Source organism: Blennius ocellaris (genome assembly GCF_963422515.1).
Source record: "Blennius ocellaris genome assembly, chromosome: 3".
Lineage (NCBI taxonomy): Eukaryota > Metazoa > Chordata > Actinopteri > Blenniiformes > Blenniidae > Blennius > Blennius ocellaris.
The window spans coordinates 14,149,689-14,170,418 of NC_137652.1; the positions used below are offsets into that span (position 1 = coordinate 14,149,689).

General features: G+C 42.1%; 1 protein-coding gene across 1 annotated transcript in view; it reads right to left on the bottom strand.

Annotated features, from left to right (window-relative positions):
- Positions 1 to 3,466: 3,466 nt before the first annotated feature.
- Positions 3,467 to 20,730, bottom strand: part of grin2bb (glutamate receptor, ionotropic, N-methyl D-aspartate 2B-b) — an 86,832-nt gene continuing 69,568 nt past the window's right edge. Inside the window, exons 11-14 of the mRNA XM_080519336.1 lie at positions 19,963 to 20,123; positions 17,556 to 17,743; positions 9,726 to 9,964; positions 3,467 to 6,012 (exon numbers count right to left, since the gene is read on the bottom strand). Coding sequence (XP_080375462.1) covers positions 3,607 to 6,012; positions 9,726 to 9,964; positions 17,556 to 17,743; positions 19,963 to 20,123 — 2,994 coding nt within the window. The 3' untranslated portion in view covers positions 3,467 to 3,606. The remainder of the gene's footprint in view (positions 6,013 to 9,725; positions 9,965 to 17,555; positions 17,744 to 19,962; positions 20,124 to 20,730) is intronic.

A 20,730-nucleotide genomic window follows, 5' to 3' on the forward strand; every position in this document is an offset into this window, starting at 1 on the left:
CCAAATCGGGAATGAAATAAAATACAAACCTCCACTCTTTAAAGATGTGCACTATGTGTCGTAATAAATGATTGCACATATCCTGGCCTGAAGTCATTACAAAAGCAATTTTGTGAGGGGGACCTACGAATCAAAGATTTATCCCAAATAGATGTACTCTGCCGTTTTGTACAGCTTTTTATCAAAAGTCCATGAGCGTGAGGTAAAGTATTTACATACAGTTTTGTACAATACACAGTTATCTCTCACACACACTGTCTCTCTTCCATATGAGCACACACAGAGGTAATCAAGCGTATGTATTCAGGCACATACAATAACAGAAATAATGATTCGTACTGAGATCTATTCAAAGGGAAAGAAAATAGAAGTAGTAGAAAAAAATAACAAAATAAAAGGCTTCTTTAGTGACAGTGAAAGTGTTGTAACCAAGACCTCAGCCTTATTGAAAAGCATCAACACAAACCATCAAGAAACTCAACTCTGTATAAGTTGAACAACCAAAACGAGTTTGGTATCCTTGTGAAGATTTGAATCAATTTCGCCATGTTTATCTGAGTATTACCAAAAAGGTTTTGTCTCTTTGAGATGTGTCTTGTCTTGCACAAACAGGCAAACACACACGCGCACGCACACATACACTCACACACACACACACACACTTAAGAGAAATACAAGGATCATCAGTACCAGTGAAAGTGGTAAAAGTCCAAATATCATTCAAAAACACACATTTGTTGGGCTAAAAGTTAAGATTAAAAAACAGAAATTAAGGAATAAACTCAGTGTATACATGCAAGTCCTTACAAACACTAGAGACCCCCTAGTATCATACATACTGACTTGTCAACCAAGAGAAGGAAAAGTCTTCCAAGGTTTTGACTGGGATGTACAGAAAACTGAATATTGGAGCCATTCAGTCGGATTGTGCTTTAGATTTTAAAATTTGGCTTGGCAAAATTACTCTAGGTCAAGTGTCAACAAGTGACTAAAAATGGAGAGTTGGATGTTGAAAATAAGCAAACATAGTGTTTTGTTAAAACATTAAAACATAATGCTGAAGGTAGGTTTGTCTATATGAGTGCACTAATGACCTGCATATTTTTTTTAATCGTTAAAATACCAAGAAGTCCATCAATAAATAACAAGAGCAATGTTTTTACAAACTGCACCACCTGGTTCCATGGTGCTTTCTCTTCATTATTCTTTTCTGCACTGAAGTCCGCAGCTGATCCACACAGGACCACCGACTCCGGCGCGAATTATTGTCTTCATCAAGATCTCAGCATGCGAAACAGTTCATGGCCCATTGGAGGGAGAAATCATGGTCAAAGGGTGAAATGAAATTATTTTTTGTGTTCCGTTTGATGAGAAATGCCAATTTCAGCAGAGATGAGTGGGAGAAGCTGCGTGCTCAGGTCCTCTGCAACACATTAACTTAAAGGAAAAGGTCGGCTCTTTTGGGAAGATAGTTTTTTGTTGACAGTTAAAATAAAGATAAGATAAATACTTTCATATCTGTTTGTTTAATACCAAGCCACGCTCAGTTGACATCAATAATAAAAGGCAAGAGAAGCCAGCTACAAAATGTGTTTACCAGCAACTTTCAAAGCTGACTGACACCGTAAATTAAAGGCTCTTTTGTTTAAACTATGAATATGGGATGACAAGTTGCGGCATTTTGTGTGGTTTTTGTCTCGAACTATGTGTTTGTTTTGATGGCAACAGCTTGAAACGCCTGAGAAAATGTTTTTATGTGCTAAATTTAGAGCTAATTAAACATCCAAGTAACAGGGCATTTAACTGTGAGCCTTCAAGATGCTTCTAGATCTTTATTAAAGTTAATGGGCTTCTTTGCATTTGGGGTTTAGACCTGAAAGTTCTCTCATTTAGCTCTGTCCAATACATTAAAATATTCCTAAAACAACCCCAAGTTTTGGTGAAATCTATTCGATGAAAAAAACTGACAACAAATAGATCCTTTGGCAAGACAAGGGGTAAATTTATGAGGTTGTTACCCTCCCTTGCAGTTAAACACTGAAGTGCTTGAACTCGCCCATCAGTTAGATGTTACACGTAATGCGTCAGGAAGTGCTTGTAATAGTAATTATGCTGAAATGATCTGCTCATCCCAGCAACAGAAGCCCCTCTCTCTCTCTTTGAGAGTCTATTATGCATCCTGGATGGCTAAACTGTCACAGCCGATTGAGTTGGACCCAATGAAAGGCCATGAGAGCACTAGAAGAACATTAAATTGGATTTACATGTTTTTAATAGGCATTTGCCCTCTGGATCATCTGCTATGAGGAGGTGACGAGTGATAAATGTTGGGGAGCTTCTTGGCAAATGAAGGCGACTGACGTGTAGTTAGATTCATAGAACAGGATGTATGATAAATGTTGCGTGTCTACTTAATTGTTTGAAAATTAAGGTAGTTTTGAAGAAATAAAAGGCAACATTAGCCATTTCTGTGGTTCGTTTTACTATCATAACATCAGTTCATGGACAAATCCCAACTAAGTCTTGTTTTTTTATGTGTGCGTCTTTGTTTTCACTCTCAAACCAATTGGCTAATTGTTCGCATGTGGATCTGTTCATCAACAGAAGATAGATATAAAATCAGTATTAGTCCTTTAAGGCACATCCAGCTTAAAATGAGAAACCCGATTTAGTGCTGTCGAGCAGAAAAAAACCGAGAGGAAAACGGCAAATCAGTATGATGATGTCACTTCTGCAGCTAAAAAAAAAGACCTTTGCAAAGTCCTAAGTACATACAATGGTGTACTCAGCAAATCATGCCTTTCACATACACTTCACACCAATCAAAAGTAAGAAAAGTAAAAAATCAAACAACAAAAATCAAACATGAAGAATTGATAGCAAAGAAGAATCCAAATTACAGGAATCCCAAAAACCTTTGCAGAAGACAACTGGTACACCAGTCTCCTGTAATATTGGTAAGCTAAGAAAGAATCAATATCATACAAATATGTAACGTGAACTATTCAAATAAAGAAAATTCAAAAACAATCCAAACTGATCATCATTAAACACTGGAATAATATTCTATAATATTATTAACAATATCAGTACAATTATTGTGAGTTTACCCTGTTACTTCAACAGAAGTGTTGATTCCTCATTCATGATTGTATTTCCGTTACTAAACAAAATGTTTGTTTTGGTGTTGAGGAGCTGCAGGAGGGAGGGAAAGACAATGAGCGTGTGAAGAGAGCAGAGACTGGAGATTTTATTTCACTTTACTTCCCCTCCTGCCATCCCTCTCTCCCTCCCTCCTTCCATTCAGATCTTTCACTGAGCGTCGGAGCAGCACCAGAATCCTCTCTTCTCATTAAAATCTTGTCTCCCGCCGGACTTTACCACAGCTTAGCCGGCAGTGGCCTCTGTGCATTGTCCAAATTCTTTCCATTTAGTGAAGTGAGAACATCACACGCGCACACCCATACACGCACACGCACCATTGTGTCTCCAAATTCTCTTCACGCAGAGAGGTCATCAGCCTGTGCTACTTCAGTTTACTCATTTCCCCCTCGTTCTCTTCATCCACTTTATCTCCTCACTCACTCTCTTCCTTCACCTTTGATTTCAGACGTCCGACTCAATGCTGGAGAGCTTTTCGTACACGTGTCCATTGCTGGCACCGTTGAAGGGTCTCTGTCCCTGCCCCAAACCTAACGTGTCCCTGCCCCCGGGCAGTAACTTGCTGCCTCCGTGGTGGTTCCCCATGGGCCCTCCCACCCCGCCCAGACACACTTCTTTGGGGAACCGAGGGGCCACATTGGACATCACCCCAGCTGTGGCGGACGCGGGCAAATAGGAAGTCGTTCCCATAGAGCCGCGGAAGTCCCCTCCTCCTCGGCTGTTGTTGAGAAGTGGCTGCTGCTGCTGCTGTTGTTGCTGCGTCTGTGGCTTTTTGATGTAGTACGGTTTGGCACCGTGTAAAAGACACTGGTCATCGTCGAAGGTTGGGATGAAGGGATTCTGGTTCACCTTATCTGGGTAGAGAGATTTAGACAAGGAGTAAGTCCCAGCCCCTCTGCTACCTCCACCACCACCACCACCACCACCACCTCCCATCATAGCTCTATCGCGGTCCCTCTGGTCTCTTTCCCCCACCGACCGTCGATGCAACCCACCTTCGCCTCCATGGAACAAACTGAAGGAGGAGCCTCCTTGAGCCCTATCCCCACCTATGCCTCCAAACATGGGGGATTCTCTGTCAGCCGAATACCTCTCAAACATGTGAGCGTAAGGGCTGGGGCCTTCCAAGAAGCGGTCTTTGTCTTTCAAACTCACACTTCGGGATTGCTGAAACTGCCCTCCAACGCCCCCACCAGCCCCTCCCATGCGTCCGGCCCCCTCCCTCTGCAGGTCCACAAATGTGTCATATGAGTGCTGCCTCCGTAACACCCTCCCACCCGGCCCTAGCTTCCTCCGCTGTGCCTGAGTTTGAGTTTGGCTGGGCCCTGCGCTGCGCTTCCCTCCCGGAAAAACCATGTTATTATCCTCACTGATGTTATAAAGGTTGCTTGGCTGTACCTTACAGGAGTCGCAGCGTTTGCACGAAGCTGAGCTGGGACGGCTGCTGCTTCCCCCAACTCCACCGCCGGGGCACGTGCTGCCTCCTCCTACGCCTCCACTGTGGTGACATACACTGTGGCAGTTACGGCACTCCCAGTCACCCCCTGCGATGCCACCCCCTCCCATCCCAGAAACCCCCTTTTCCCAGCAGGTATGGGCCTGCTGCCCTGCTGACACTGTGCCAAGCCCACCTTTACAATCTTGTTTCTTGACTTTACCTTTGAGGAAATCTTCCACAGGCACTAAGCTTTTACAGATACCACCACCGCTACCACCGCCCACACCACTTCCTCCACTTACACCCTCTTGCTCCCACTTGGCCTTGCCCTCCTTGGAGTGGAACTGGTCCGCATAGAATTCCCTCAGATTCTCTTTGTCTTTGCGGAATACGTAAGGTGAAGAATTACCCCCTCCTCCTCCCCTCTTCCGCTCCAGGGAGGGTGAGACCGTGCGGTGTGCCAGGGGCCCGTGTGGGAAGTGGTGGTGGACGGTGTGGTGGTGGGGTCTCCTCCTGAAGCCGCTCAGCTCTATCTCGTCCTGCTCCCGTCTGCACTTGGCCGAGGCCGGCCTCTTTTTCAGGCTGTCCCTGTACTGCTTACGCCGCTTGTTGTTGCCCTCCAGGTTTCCGTAGGTGACAGTGTGGGTGGAAATATCCGATACATCAGAGCGAATGTTCCCGTCGTCACCCCCTGAACCTCCCCCACCCCCACCACAGAACCTGTCATGCCCCCCGATGAGCCCCGTGCTGGATGCCCCTCCTTTGAAGGAAAACCTGCCATAAACTTGATTTCCCTTGAACCCACCCTGGTTGGTGTCCGCTGGGGCATGGCCGGCGATCAGGTCGAATTTACTGGTGTTCCTGTGAGTCATGGAGGGGCGGGGCTGGGTGGTGAAGATGGGTGCTACACCTCCCCCTAAACTGTCACAATCGAACATGCCCCCTTCCAATGAGCTAGCGCTGCCTAAACTACGTGGCCTATTTGGCGGGGGGCCGGACATACCCAGAGCCGAGGCCGGGTGGTGGTGCCGGTAATGGTCCTGGTACAGGTTGCTGTCCTTCAGGGGCATGTTGCCAAAAGTCCTCTCAACCTCGCTGATGTAGTCACTGAACATGTTGTCCTCTGGCATGTAGGGTGGCGCAGTTTTGCAGTCTACCGGGTGACCCACCAGGCTGCGCCGGTGCTCCTGGATGTCATAGATGGCTGAATCACGGCCACTGTGGCTGTACTCCAGGGCAGCGTGTGGGGAGCCATTAATGCCTGGGACAGCCGTCATGTCTTTGGCTGTGCGGAGCAACCGCAGGATGTTGGAGTGGGTGTTGTTCATGTTCTTCTTTATGGTGGACGAGGGTGAGTCTATGGTCGACTTGTTTTCCTCAATTTGTACCCCATGGATGCAGCTGTAGATACCCTGGAGTGTGAAAATTAGAGGAAAAGGGAGGTAGAGAGACAAAGAGAGGGTGAGACAGGCCATGGGAGGACGGAGGTAGTGTGAGTGATAAAGTATGAGGCTCGAGTGAGACCACAACAACAGTGAAATGTGTGGCAAACGTCAGGAGTCAACAACCGGAGGGAATTTAATGTAAGAAACAGGGAGTCAAACATCAGATACAAAGATAGACAGACAAATACACAAGAGAAAAAAAAGAGAGAGAGAAGGAAAGGCAAACAAACAGGCAGAGGCAGAGAGGTTAATACATCGCCATGTCCTTGATGACCACCCTCTTGTTTACACACTATTAAACAGTAATGGGGTCTGAGTTCATAAATGACTTTTCTCTTGGGATCAGTGTGGCTCTTATAGCTGCTGCTTAGCACTCCACCTCAAACAGAGAGATGGGACAGAGTGGATCAGTACCTTGATTGATAGCACAAGGCAAGCAGAAAGCTCATGCTTTTGACCGCCCACCAATCAATAGTTTTAATCAATGTCACTTACATTCAGCTTTATAGAGGCGTAGAGAAGTATCTTACTTGATTTCGTCATATAAAATTCTATTATTAATCTTTCTGGAAAAGTCACCCTGACTTACCGTAGATATCATAGACCTAAGCTAATCTTCCATCAGCCTTAGTTTTGGTTGGTTGATGGGAGCAGGATTTTCATGTGAGGGGAAGCCTTCTGTGAGTGGAGTCAAACAAGTGTGCTTAAATAGGGGTTGAGGGAGTCTGTGGTTGAGGCGACAACCAAATCTGAAAGGTCGAGGAGACACATCCCACCAGCCAGCGGCCGGGCCAACATTCCTCAAAGGCGTCAGCTTGTCAGAAACTGTTTCTGTCTGTATCTTAGTCACTTTACCCGTCACTGAGCTACATTCACGAATATGAATTGTTAACCTTAACCTTTTTTTTCCCTACGTCTCTATTCTTCCTTTGTGTCTGTTTTATCAGCGTTTCCCCGCACTTTGATGAGCGGAAGCCTCACCAATGGAGTCGTTGTTGTTATCTCTCTACATCTATTGCTACTATGGCTGCTGTGAAAGGTAATAGAACAGAGGTTAGCGACACACTGCTGTGCCTTTTCCTTTCTGTTCTGCTTTTGTCATGCTGCCATTTTTATTCTTTATGGCTCACACTTGCCTAATCTCTTTCCCCTTTTGTGTAAGCCTCATCACTCGTCTTTACTCTTTTTATAATCCAATAATTAGCTGGAATTTTTTCAATGCTGTGCTATTTTTCATATTTGTTCCTCCTCGTTCCATAGCCAACTTTAGACATGCATGGAAATATGTATGAAAAGATTTATGGAATATGTATGAAAAACCTCTGGCTGTTGAACCAATCTTGAGTTACAGGAGTCACTTATGAAACATGCCTTCCCTTCAGGAATTTACACATCAGGAGTGTGACAATGAAATGTCAAAAAGATGCAAATCATTTGCTGGTGATTCGTCTGCCTCATAATGAGTTCTGCAAGTAGCAATGTGAATATAAGACAAATGTTCCATCCTCCTCCAATTCAGGCCACAACTTGAGAGGAGATCTCAGGTACATATCATTTTACAAAGAGAGCTTAAACAAGAACAAGAACTTTTTTGCATTGCTTCTGAGGACATCTGTCATTGTTGCTGCGATGTGATAACTAATCCACATAACCTGACTTTTTGATGAGCTTATTCACTTTAAAAAAGGCTCTAGAAACTCCACCTTAAAAGCCTTAAAAAAAAAAAAAAGTTTTCAAGTCCCTGCTTAATGTTGTTAAAGAAAAAACTCATTGATACTCACTGTTGGAAAACATGGTGAACAACAACAAAACATACAACAGGGTATTTAGGTCTTCAAATATTATGCCTAAGTAAAAGCATATTCAAGCTTAAAACGAACCTACAATGAAAAACCACACATTTTATATAAAAATATAACCAATATAAAGAGATAATCACTGGTTTAAATATGGACATGGAAAACAATTGCTGTATCTCAAATCGTATAGTTGCAAAAATACAATTACTGTTTCAATTGCATATGTGCAAACATAAAGCCGCGGAAGCTAACAGGACGTGCATTGTTAGTATTAAATGGGGAGTTTAAAACAATTCAAACTGTGTGAAAAAGCACTTAGATCTCACACATGTATCAAATATATTGAGTGAAGAAAGCCAAAAGACATTTTGGTGGGAAATGAGGTCACATGTCACTGTTGTTAGTGTGGTGTTTGTTTTGTTGCACTAATTCACACATAACGCAAAGTGCAACGCTTATTAGTGCATCAACAATGAAACAGTGCAATCTGAGACACAGCAAGTGTGCCCCTGAAGTGCTCGCGGCCGATCGTCTCATTTCAGGTCCTCCGGGTCAGTCTGAGTAGGTGTAAATGAAAATGACATTACAATCAGTTGCAGCGTCTTCCTCAAGAACAAACAGTGGTGTCCTTTTCTCCGGCAAACAATAACTGAGACGATTTACATGCAACAACAACAACCTGCTTCTTAAAAGGTAACATTATGCAAATTAATTACTCCTCAGGTGATTATTTATATGGACCCAATTTACATGGTTAGAAGGGGAGGCGGTAAGCAGGGTTCACTTTCTCTCAAGTTCATTTCCATTTTTAGCACGACTCCCTAAATGTCATTTTTTGTGTTTACAAACAAGGCAGCTGATGGCTGGTTTTTCACTCGAACTCCGCATGTGACCTTCTTTAATGGTGATGCCTAACATCACTTGGCTTTAGGCAAAGTCAGAAGACAAACTGTTCTATGATGCAACTTTATGCACAGATTTGTTTCTGAAATGTATCAGTTTTCATCTTCTTTGTCATGTCTTGGGTTCAAAGTAAGTTCAGTGTCAGTTGACATGTCAGTTAGACAGAACAAAAAATATGTTAAACGATGATCCTATTAAATATAAATAAAAGGCATTTTGAACCAATTTATTCAGCAGAACCCACATTTTACTTCCAGTATGGGAGACGTAGAAGGTTTTGATCATTCACTTTCAATATTTCTTCTTCCAACCACAAATACTCCGAGAAATAAAAGATGAAGCTAAACATTTGCAACTAAATATGCAGTTCTTTTTACCCGATAGATCCATTTCTATGTGTGGATCAGCTCATTTCTGGTGTCCTGTGCGCAACCTTTCAGACATCCATTGCTGTCTGTGATTCCAGGCGTCTGTTTCTTGTTCTTTGTTTCCGTCCCTTCTTTGCTTCTACTTGTATCTGGTGTGTCCTGCAGCATCTAGCATATGTAAGTATTCTTCATGGCTACACAATGTTTTATCCTCTGTAAATTTGATCATATTATGATATATTTTTGTCACTATTGCATGTAAAAAAACACATTACTGATGAGTGCTTATAGGGCAGAGATTTTGAGGAGATGTGAAGTTTAAGTATAAAAAAACAATAAAGGCCTATATTATCTTTGCAGTTAATTGAAAAATAATAAGATGCCATATCAATAAAATGATTTTACCATAGCACAAGCTGTTATTACCATATACTTTCTTTTTAAAGCTGCCTGAGCTAAAAAGCCACAGGTAATTCAGGTGAGTCATCATATCCCCCTGACTCAGTCGATACACCTCAACCGCAGCCAGTGGTTTTAAAACAGCCATTCTTGTGATCATTCTGTCAGGAGGACAAAGGTCAGACCCAAAATAAAACACAAACACACTCACTCTGCTAATGGAGAAGGTGACCCCGGGCTGTCCGGAGCACACGCCCATGAAGCAGAAGCGCAGCTGCCAGTAGAACAAATGTTCACTTATGAAGGTGATGAGTGACAGAACCATGGCTGCCCCGAGCATGTAGAAGACCCCCGCCATGTTGTCCACGTCCAGCTGGCTGCTCATCACCTCGTTCTTCTCATTGTGGCAGATGCCTGTCAGCCACAAGGCCTCCAACTCCTCCATCTCACCTGGTGACAACGGAATGCACAGGTTACTGCGGCTGTGTGAAGGCTGAGCGGGATGTCGGGGGTGGGTTTGCCTGTCGGTGTCCAAACATGAAATTGTGAGTGCGAATAATACATAATTGAAAAAAAAAGCTTGTGAATTTGGTAGATGGGTCGAGCATGCAAACAGGTCAGGCCTCATGTACATGCAACCAATGTCATCTTAAATTTTTTGACTGAATGCCCTCCAGAGGATCATCCTCATTAAAAAAGACAAACTCTTCCTTGTTTTGGATTAAAAAAACAAAACAAAGCACAACTGCCTGCTGGGATTTTAGAGTCCACAGAGAGGAAGTGTGTGTGCGGTCATGTGACAAGTGTTTCCGTCCCAAATTGCCCCCCCCCCCCCCCCCCCCATCAGATCCACATCCCTGTGGGGTGACTACTACTAACGGAGGAGGACACGTCCAGAGAGATTTGTTTGATGTGCATCAATGGTCTTTTTTGTGTTTGTGTGTCTGTGTGAGATCAAGGGGTGTACATTTTCCCACAGCTTATGTAACACTGTTGTGCGTATGGATGTCTGTACTGATGAGTGCGTTTTTGTGTGAAACAGCTGTTAACTAGTTTTCACTGCAGTTTTACCTTAATTCACCACTGTGAGGAAAAAGAAGCAGTGTTACGTCACAGTCTCACGACAACTAGTCATGAACTGTTATGATATGACTGAAAAATATACAAGGGAGAAATAGTTCCCAATCTTTTTTTTTGTCCTACCTTGGAGCAGCCTAGCTTTTAGGCTGCAAACTCTCTCTCCATTGTTTGATTTGTCAAAACATTAGTGAAGTAAAACTCTGGCTGACACGATGAATCTCACAACAAAAGAAAGCAATGAGCAGTTTCCGAGGTTTGCTCTCTGTTTCAAAAGGTGTCTCATTAAGATGTGCAAATTTAATAAAAAAAAAAACTCAAAAAAACTCTTGACTCGAGCACCACATGTGATTTCAGAAGAGTCCTGGACAACCGAGTTGGGAACCACTGACCTTGATATTCTGAGATCCCGCGACCCAAAAACTTCCTGATAGAGATGCAGAAAATTCAATTACCATCATTAGTTTTATTTGTTTGAATCAAGCTCAGGTAGATATAAGACTTGATTCTAACCACTCCATGTTTGTGATACACCCTAAAATCTTCTTTGGCTTTGATGAAACCATAAAACTCACCTTTGTTAATTCAAATTGAACAGATATTTTCCTTACTTGAAGTAAAAGTCCAATATAATTCAACACCTTTGTACTCTGTGTGTTGATCAATGCATGTGCAAATGGTCCCCTTTGCTGTTACCTGTGGCTTAAACTTACCTGTCCCTTTGAAAGCAATGCATCAGAAAGCTGCTGTGTGTACCGCTAGAAACACAACAAAAACAGATGAGATGATTTTTATTTTTGCCTTTATGAGGCAACACCTCCTGTGCTAGAACGCTTTCTTCTACTTTTAATAAATTATAATAGGAATAATAATCACATATATAAAATTATTTAAAAAAACAGACTTTAAACTGCTGAGGAATTAAAAAAAAAAATCTCACTTCACTTTAACTAAACCATTGAATACATTAAACAACCATTTATTTGTTTTTCATGCAACCATATTTTTATGGACAACAATGCTCTTGTGTAAGGGAACAAGTTGTCTACATATATCATTTAAAAACATTAACATGGTTTCATGTTGTTGTTCTCTCTGTGCTTGGCTTTTCTTCAGGTACTCCAGCCTGAGCCCACAGTCCAGAAACATGGATTCATACAGTTAATCGGTGGCTCAAGATTGTCTGTGGGTATGAATGTGAGTGTGTGTTTGCTCTGTGATGGACAGGGAACCTGTCGAGTAGGAGCCTTCCTTTCACTCGTAGTTGGGATCAGCTGCAGGCCCCTCGACCCTAAGTTGCACGAAATGGAAGAAAGGAGCTTTACATGATCTCAGTGAAATGATAAACTGGTTAAGAACAAAATATACTTTTCTTTAAACCTCACTGAAGCCACAGTATTTCAGTTAGTGGCTTCAAATGTTGGCCACAAATGATTTCTTTCCAGAGTTTGCAGCTTTCAGTGGATGAACGCTCACTGCAGGTTCTTATTTTAGACCAACGATGTGAACTAAACTGAAAGAAGACGACTAAGAATCAGATCAATATGCAAAATCTTTATGAATTAATTATTATCCTTTTTCCATCCCTCTACACCCTCTACCTTCATCATTTGATCCCATTTCTTGGTGAATCATCTATTCTGTATTTGTATACATGGGGATTTTAAGATTTACGCCGTTAGGCTGCTGCTGATCTCCTCCCTCTGTCTGTAAAACATCATATTCACGTCTCGACTCAGACAGAACATATCAGCAAACATCCATGAGACCGACCTCCTAGCTTGGACTTATTATATCTACACTGACAGCCAAACAATCCACTTGAAGTGATAGCAGGTAAAGTCTGATGCGGCGTTGGCCTCATGCACAGAGCTCTCCGCACAGTAAGACTTTACCCACATTTCATAAATTTGTGCAGGCATGTCTGATCTTTTGTGATACCTCCACTCAATGCATGCAGTCACATAAGAGAGGCATTGCATGCGTGTACACTGCAGATTTGATCCATGTTGAGTCTTCTCATTGCACTGACCTCTTTGTTCATCACACAGGTGAAAGCACCTTGAAGGCCACTCTGTGTGTGTGTGTGTGTGTGTGTGCGTGCGTGCGTGCGTGCGTGCGTGCGTGCGTGCGTGCGTGCGTGTCCCAGCATGCCGTTCAGTATATAGTCTGGCAGGTAGTGAGCAGCATGAAGGACACACACTCTCTGGAGGTGGAGTGCTCCTGTAGGTGTATTCTCCAACGGCAAAAATTCACATCAGGAACGGCTGTTTCTTTTATCTGCAGTCTTTCCCGAAATACAAAACGTAGAAGTTCTGCCGAAACCAAGGCTGCCAGTGTACGCCAAGGTCAGCTTTCTTTATTCTCTTACTTCACACAGCTACTTCAACAGAAGCAGGCAGGTTTTCTCCCTCTTACAAAAAGGAGTACTTAAATTAACAACTGGCATTACAAACAGGTCAGGAAGATGTGATTATTAGTAATTCTCATAAACCTAAATGTAATTCACAAGAGAACAGATATTTTATAATTTCCTTCTGAGTGCCTGGTGGAGGTGAGTAGTGATTAGCACTCTCGCATCTCAGCAATAATATCCTCAGTTAAAGTTCAGGTTTGAGGGCCTTTCTGTGGGGATGTTCAGCTTGTGCGCTCGCGTGGGTTATCTCAGTAAATAGTGAGTGAATTTCTCTGGTTCAGTAGTGGCTAAAGCACCTTACAATGTTAAACCCCATTCACTCACACACAAACAGAGATTGTTGCCATGCAAGGCTCTCAGTGCATCAACCGGGAGCAATTTTGGGGTCTGGTGACTTGCTCAAGGACACTTCGACATATGGACTTGAAAAATACAACCTTGACATTGAAAGAGAACCCGCTCTGACAACTGAGTTACAGCCACCGTCAGTGGACTGCAGTATCCTCAAACAGTTCCGAAACACGTGTTTCAGGTTAATTGGTGACTCTCGGCATGCACGTAGAAGCCTGTGTGGTAGCCTGTCTCTCTCTTTGTCATGTGATGGGACTGATGTACCCTGACTTCGTCCATCGTCGGCTACGATTCTGATAAAGTGGTATGGTGGCTCTCAGCAACACTTCTCAGAAACACTGGGACATAATCGGTAACCTAAACGCCATTGGGTTCGTGTTGCCTGAGGTTTGGACTGGACTGTGTTTGCTGAAGGACATTCCAACAACTTTTACGTTGTATTTCGATGGTTAACTTCCGGCTGAGCTCGTGAAGCCAAGAACATGAAAATGATACATTCGGCAATCCTGCTAGCGGAGGAAGGCTAATAACATTTCTCATTAACTACAAACTCTAAGAATGTCAAAGAGTTTGACTCAATCAGTTTAAAGACCAATCATTCAGATTTAGGCAGCTGCTGTATTATTACAGAGCTGAGATATACCATAAAAAACTATGACTTTAACAGTCAATCAACTGAGAGGAAGAAATGATCAGCTTGGGTCCATCAAATCCACATACGGAGTAAGTCCTCTTTCACACAGCATGCCACAGTGCCCAATTGCCCAGAACTGACTAATGACAGAGGTCAGAATTATTTTATGAGCTTTGTGGCTTTTTTTAAATGCCTGAAAAATGGAAGACACCAGCAAAGACAAAGTCTCTATTTTATCGTTGGGGAGCAATACACAAAAAACCCTGTTACGTTATGTTCCTACTGATAGATCACCACAATCATGAGTTTTGATTGTTTCCGTTTGGTTTTGTAATCAATTACACCTTTGTTTCTTTCAAAGTCTGTTATCAACATCCCTGTTTGGGTTTATCAACACTTTTCAGTTCACTATTATTTGCAACTTCAAAGTCCGACGTCACTGAATCTAACACGCTGCAGGTTTATCTATATGTACCAAGAATCCAGGGCTTTAAATCTGACATCTAAACATCTCAATAAAATGTTCTGCTTAAAACCAGGGTGAAAACCGACACAATGACATCCCCTGATCACAGCTTGTAACAAAACCAACAGCTTGTGGACATCACAGCATTGGATTGAATACTGTTCGAATTTCATCCCTTACAGAGGAGGTGAGATGGTCCATTCCCGCTGTGTTGAACTGTAAAAAGAAAGAAAAGGTCTCCTGCCGCTTGTGGGCAACTCTTATTTGTTCAAAGAGGAGAAAAGTTTGCATCATCACCGTGTGCTAAAACTGCCTTAACTGGCCCACTCGTCTCATCATGAAGAGGCAGCGGCTCGATCCAGGGGTCCTCGTGGATCAGTGCGCTCGTCATTCTCCCACAGTGACGCCAGGCACCCTGTTGTCTTCTTTCGGTCACTACCCAAAACACACAACAACAGCTGGGGCTCCAAATAAAGGCCGACCTACAAACTGTGAGCGTGGACCGCTCTGTGGTGCATACAGCATTTCATCTCACAGACGCCACCATAGCCGCTGCTTTCACCGATATGACTGAGACACAGGATTCCTCCTCCGATCAAAAACATTGACATGATATGATTTGGCGGAGTGGTGACACCAAAACAAAACAACTAATCCGAACGCATTAATTACACACACGTGGCACCTGTTTTTAGATAATCAACGAAGAGTTTAGCCTGCAATCAATCAGAAGGTAGGACAATGGCAATATGGACAGCATTTAACAAGTTTTGTCCCTGTATCATTTAACAGGTAATAATATGCTCGAACATTAAAATGAAAAACAGTTTCTCAGCTCCAAACTAGTCTGAACACAATGCGACTTTGCTTTAATATTCAACACTAATAATCAAACAGCAATCTCTCACTGGCTGCCTGTCTCTTTATCTCACAAATAAACAACGTTAACAAAATAAACGTGCTTCTTTCAATGTAATTCCATTAGAATTAACAACACTTATGTCTAATTAACAGGCAGGAAAACATAAAGAGCCTTGAGCGTTTTAGTATTTCGAAGATGGGCAAATGCATTTTGAAAATGAGGCTCTCTCTCTCTCTCTCCCCCTCTCTTTTTCTCTCTCTCTCTCTCTCCCTCTACTAAAGCTTACTGAAATCAGCGATTTATAATTTACATCCATTATCGTTATTATTAGAAATTGTATTAAAGAATTTATACTAGCTTAAACAATCACTTTGATAGTCTCATATCTTCCAAGTGAATTATGGAATGAAATGAAAGACCTGCTACTGGCTCTGCTTCACCTATAGCCAGTTAAGAGTTTTAGCACTGGAACAGGTGAAAGCTTACATTTGATCAAACCGTTAGAGGTAAATTGTGAATCAGTGTCTGGGCCGAGATTGTAAACAACCCTCCAAAATCATGTCTGTTACCGTTTAGTTTGTGTGTGTCTCTATTTGTGAATCACAGCTGGTGATTAACTGAGGAAAATAATGGTGGTTTAGTGGTGGGCATGTTCACTTGCAGAGAGATGACCTCAGATTGATCGTGGGCTTCAAGGGGAATTCTACACAGTTGTATTACGCATCGATTTGTACCTGCAAATGTTTCCTCCATGTCCAAAGACATGCGTGGCAGGTTATTTGGTGACTCTAAATGAGTTGAAAATGTGACGGTTTTCTGTCTCTCTGGGATCAGCTCAACCTCCAGTTGGATGAAACGACTTTAAAAGACAGACAGATGAATTCCATGATTCGACATACACTAAAGTCTTCACAATTAAATATGTATATGCTTAATGTCGGTTTGAAATGACCTCTGGAGAAAATGAGGTACCGGCTGCAAAACCAAAAGCTGTGTGCCACATTTTCCTTTATCTGCCTTTTCATTCAGAACCTTTTTTTCGCGTCAGGGCAGCCACTCACAATCAAAACACAAAATCCTGTCATGAGACGCTCGACTCCAACAGTGTCACTGATGAATGTAAATGGCTGTCCTTGTTGCGAGCTACTGGCTCAACCACAACGGATCGGAAATATATTTCAGGTGTTTCAGCTGAATAGTTTTTTTCCCCACCCGACACGTCTCTGCCAATCCACAGACCCTGCTCCTGAAATCCACGTCACACTGGAGCAACATGTCAATCACACGAGTCCAACAATGTCCACCAGCTATCGCTTTTCCACTCGAATCTCATCCACAGTGCGACTTCTACCTATCTTCACTCAAGGTCAATATCTCCCGTCTCTGCCAGGACACATTTTAAAACAAACTGCCAGAAAAGCTCCCAAGCCACCGAATGAACCAACTCCATCCACAGTCAAGTCTTCAACCACAGCAGCAACAGCCCTGCTGCTATTTCACTGTTGATTAAGGACTGAGCCGTGCCAACCTGGCTCAGGAGGCCTCATCCCGCAGCTCGACTGCCACTTTCCACCAGCGGGTTCCTGGGTTGTCACCATAACAAGCACCGGCCACCTTCTGAGTCACAGCTCCTTTATAGGCACTTCAATGGCTCCAAACTTAATCCCCCAATGAGAATTTGACTCCATTTTGGGAAACTCAACCTGAATGGCTGTTGTACAAATTAAACAGGTTCCTAAACATAGAGGACCCATGTAATGTCCATGTATTAAATCATAATATTACACTTCCTTTATGGATTCAATATGATGGAGTAAATGACTCTAGTCCTCGTAACTCCCTTCAGCTAAATACTACTTTTATTTCCACTATGCGTTGATTAAAACAACTTCACCGGTAAAATGGAAAAAAACCCAACTATGGATGGATTTAAAAAATCTCAATAAAGCAGAGCTGTCACCTCTCGCATATGGAAAGTCAGACTCATACTACACGCCATTTAAATCACTCTAAAAATGAAATTTGTAGTGACAGTACTGACTGTGAGATTATGAGAATACAACTGTAACAAACTCAGTCTTGTTCTTTTAATCTCACATCACTTGTCCAACCGATTCAAATTGCACCGAGTTCTACAATAACTAGCACCGTTCCAACCGATTTGAAAACCTTTCGTCTGCAGATGTGAGCACATTCCTCACACTTCTCCAGTCTCGCAGCATTCACTCTCCTCACCATCTCCAAACAGCATGAGGATGGCCAAATCCACAGCGCGCTTCCAGCCCGAGTCCTTCTGGATGGCGATGCCGTAGCCGGTGGAGGCGAACACTTTTCCACTGCCAATGGTGACCAGCTTACAGCCCTCGTCTCTACCGGCCATGTAGTTCAGCACAGCAGCGTCGTAGATAAAGGCATCCAATTTGCTGTGAAGCACGACAGATGGAAATTATCCTCGAAGAACATGTTTTTAGTTGAGTTATGGAGCCACTCAGATGACGCTGTACCGTCACAGTGCCAAAAGAAAATCACTCTCTCATTCCCAGATTTACCATTCACACGCAAGAATTTTTAAATAAATGGAGATGCGAAAAGACAAATGAACACTGTGATTGTTGTTTGTATAATGCTGCATTTTAAGGGTCGAAATCTGGATTTGTTTATTTTGCAATGTGAAAAGCAAAATAAATATGTTGTGATATCCAGAGTAACTTGAAGCTGATCATTGAAAAGCATACTCGTCAGTTTGTATCATATTCTTGAGGGGGAAATCTCATAAACTAAACAAAATTTTATTCGCAATTTATTTGACATGGTAACCCTGACATATACGTATATATCATAGTTTCATTGTATGACTGAAAAACTTCAGATCATTTCAATTTGATTAAGATTATATTTTTAGCTTATGAGTTATTAAAATATGTATCTCAAAATATGAATTGATGAATTTACACTTGTTTGTTATTTTTCTAACTTGAGGCTTTAATAATTACATTTATTAGGTTAGGAACTTTTTATTTAGAAAAGTAGAAATTCTATGGTATTCTTCTTTTGATTTTTTTAAAGCTAACCTGTGGGCCTGACTACACACAATAGAACAGCGTATCAAACATAATATCACACAGCCTGACTTTGCCAAATGTAAATAGTACAAACAAAGACATTAACTGTGAGTTTTCAATGGGAAAATGTATAACTGCTTTGTGGGTGTCCTGTTTTGCTGAGGTTAGCATTAACAATCCCGAACTAAACAGCCAAAATAAGACGACGTAGTATAAACAAGCAACTTTTTTTGTGAGCAAAATTACAATAACAACAAATCTTTCAGATTCCCTGTGATAGTGACTTTGATAGCATGCGCCGTGAAGCCTCCAGAAATGATGCAGCCTGAGAGGCAATAGGTTTCTGTAGACAGAAGTCTGAAGAGATTCACTAGCAACATATCAGATTGCACTAAAACATGAAGCTAAAAGTGAAGTTGGTGTTACTCTGCTACTATTTTGAGTCCAAACATAGGGGATTGATACTTGCTGCACTGATTTAGTATTAAAAATAATAATAATAATCTACAGTTAAATACTGCTCTAAGTGAGTTATCTAGCTTTGTTAATGTATTCAACAACAAAAGCCTTTTTAATAAAACCTGGAGGGAAATTCCTGGAGAGTAAAGGGAATATAAAATGAGATTCCAGGCAAACAATGCATTTTTAGAAAAGGGGTAGTATGGGGTAAGCATGCTATAAAAACATGTTATTTCTTTTTTTTGTTTTGTTTCCCTTGAGTACATTTTGAGTTTTTTTGTATCGCTGTACTTGACTTCAAATAAAATGTTGAAAGTAAACCAGGTATTGAGGTGTTTCAAATACAGTCATTACCTATTGTAATTTATTCTATTCTGCTCCGCTTGTCTTCTATTTTGAGATGCTCAGTTGTCATGGGGATGATTTCGATGCTCTCATGTGACCCGAGCCATTTAATTAAAACCTAAACCTCTCCATGACAACTGAGCCATCCAACCTAAATGTGGTGCAGTAAAGAAGAAACTTGGTTTTAAGAAAATATTTAGGTGTCCGTTGTTTAGTCCAATAAGAACTAAACACCCAATGAGGAAGTTTTATGTTGTATGTTATCATTCTCTGTTATTCCGAGTGGCGTGATGGATGAGCTGAAATGACAACGGACCATTAAAGGCAGCCTCTGGGCTCTTCAGGCCTCTGTGGTCATCTCCGTCTCCATAAACATCAGAAGTACATCACTGATGTGAATTTGTATCTGGTGAGCAGAGGTCGATGAAAACGCTGACAGGGAGAGCGAGTGAGTGACGAGGAAAGTACGGTATTAGCGAGCTTCTAGAGCAACCACAGACTCTGCTGCTATTCTGGGTGCCGGTGGCAGGCAGATACGTGGCTCCACTTGCTGCCCACCCACATCACCCAGAATGCTCCCTCTTTATCTGTCTCCCTCTCCTTATTCCTTCATCATCTTTTCCCTGCGTTGCATCAGCGCAAGTCCTCAAAGCTCTATAACACTGCCTCATTTCTCTCTGCTGGAATCTTTTTAAACCCCCCCCCCCACAACCATTTCTTATAGCCTCCCATCTGTCTCTCACTGTCTTCCTCCTCCTCCTCCTCCTCCTCCTCACCCTGTCTTCAAACTGTGCAAGGCCTCATCTACATTCTTCTGGTGGAAGCTGGTCATGTAGGCATGCATGTCCCGGTAGTTGTTGCGGATGTTGCGCTCGGTGCTCCCGTTGGGAACGGTGCCAAACCGGAAGGGCGGTGAGAATTCGTTTGGCTTCTGAAACTGTGGTGGAGGGTTTCCAGAACAAAAAAGCACAGAGCAGAGAGAGAAAAAGACAAAAGGACAGCTCGTTAGTACCGAAAAGCTACTGAGCTGCATGAAATAGCCTTTAATGCACTGCTGAGCAGGACGTTAAGGAACTCTAAATTAACTGTCATATTCAACAGAAAAACACACCAAATCCATGTTTATATGGAACATCTCGATGCCGTAACATGTCACAAATATTAGAGCTGCAACTAATGGTTTCTACTACATTATCTATTTAATTTCCCAATCACTTGACTGAAAGCCAGTAATCATGTCCGACCTTCAGAGCTCAAATGAAAACCAGAAACAAAAATTGTGAACATCCAACATTTGAAATTTCAGGTTGATCATTTATTATCAAAGTATAATCATTCATCAAAATAGCTAAACATAGATTTAGCCGTTTTCAAAATTGTAAAAAAACAACAAAAAAAGAACATTTAACCATTTATTAAAACTTGTTTCAATGAAATTAGTCAGTAATCAAATATACCTGTTGGTGCAAAAGGAAAAAAAAAAAAACCTTATTGGAATACTGAAATGATGTTTTTAGCAACAGTAAAACACTGATCATTACCTG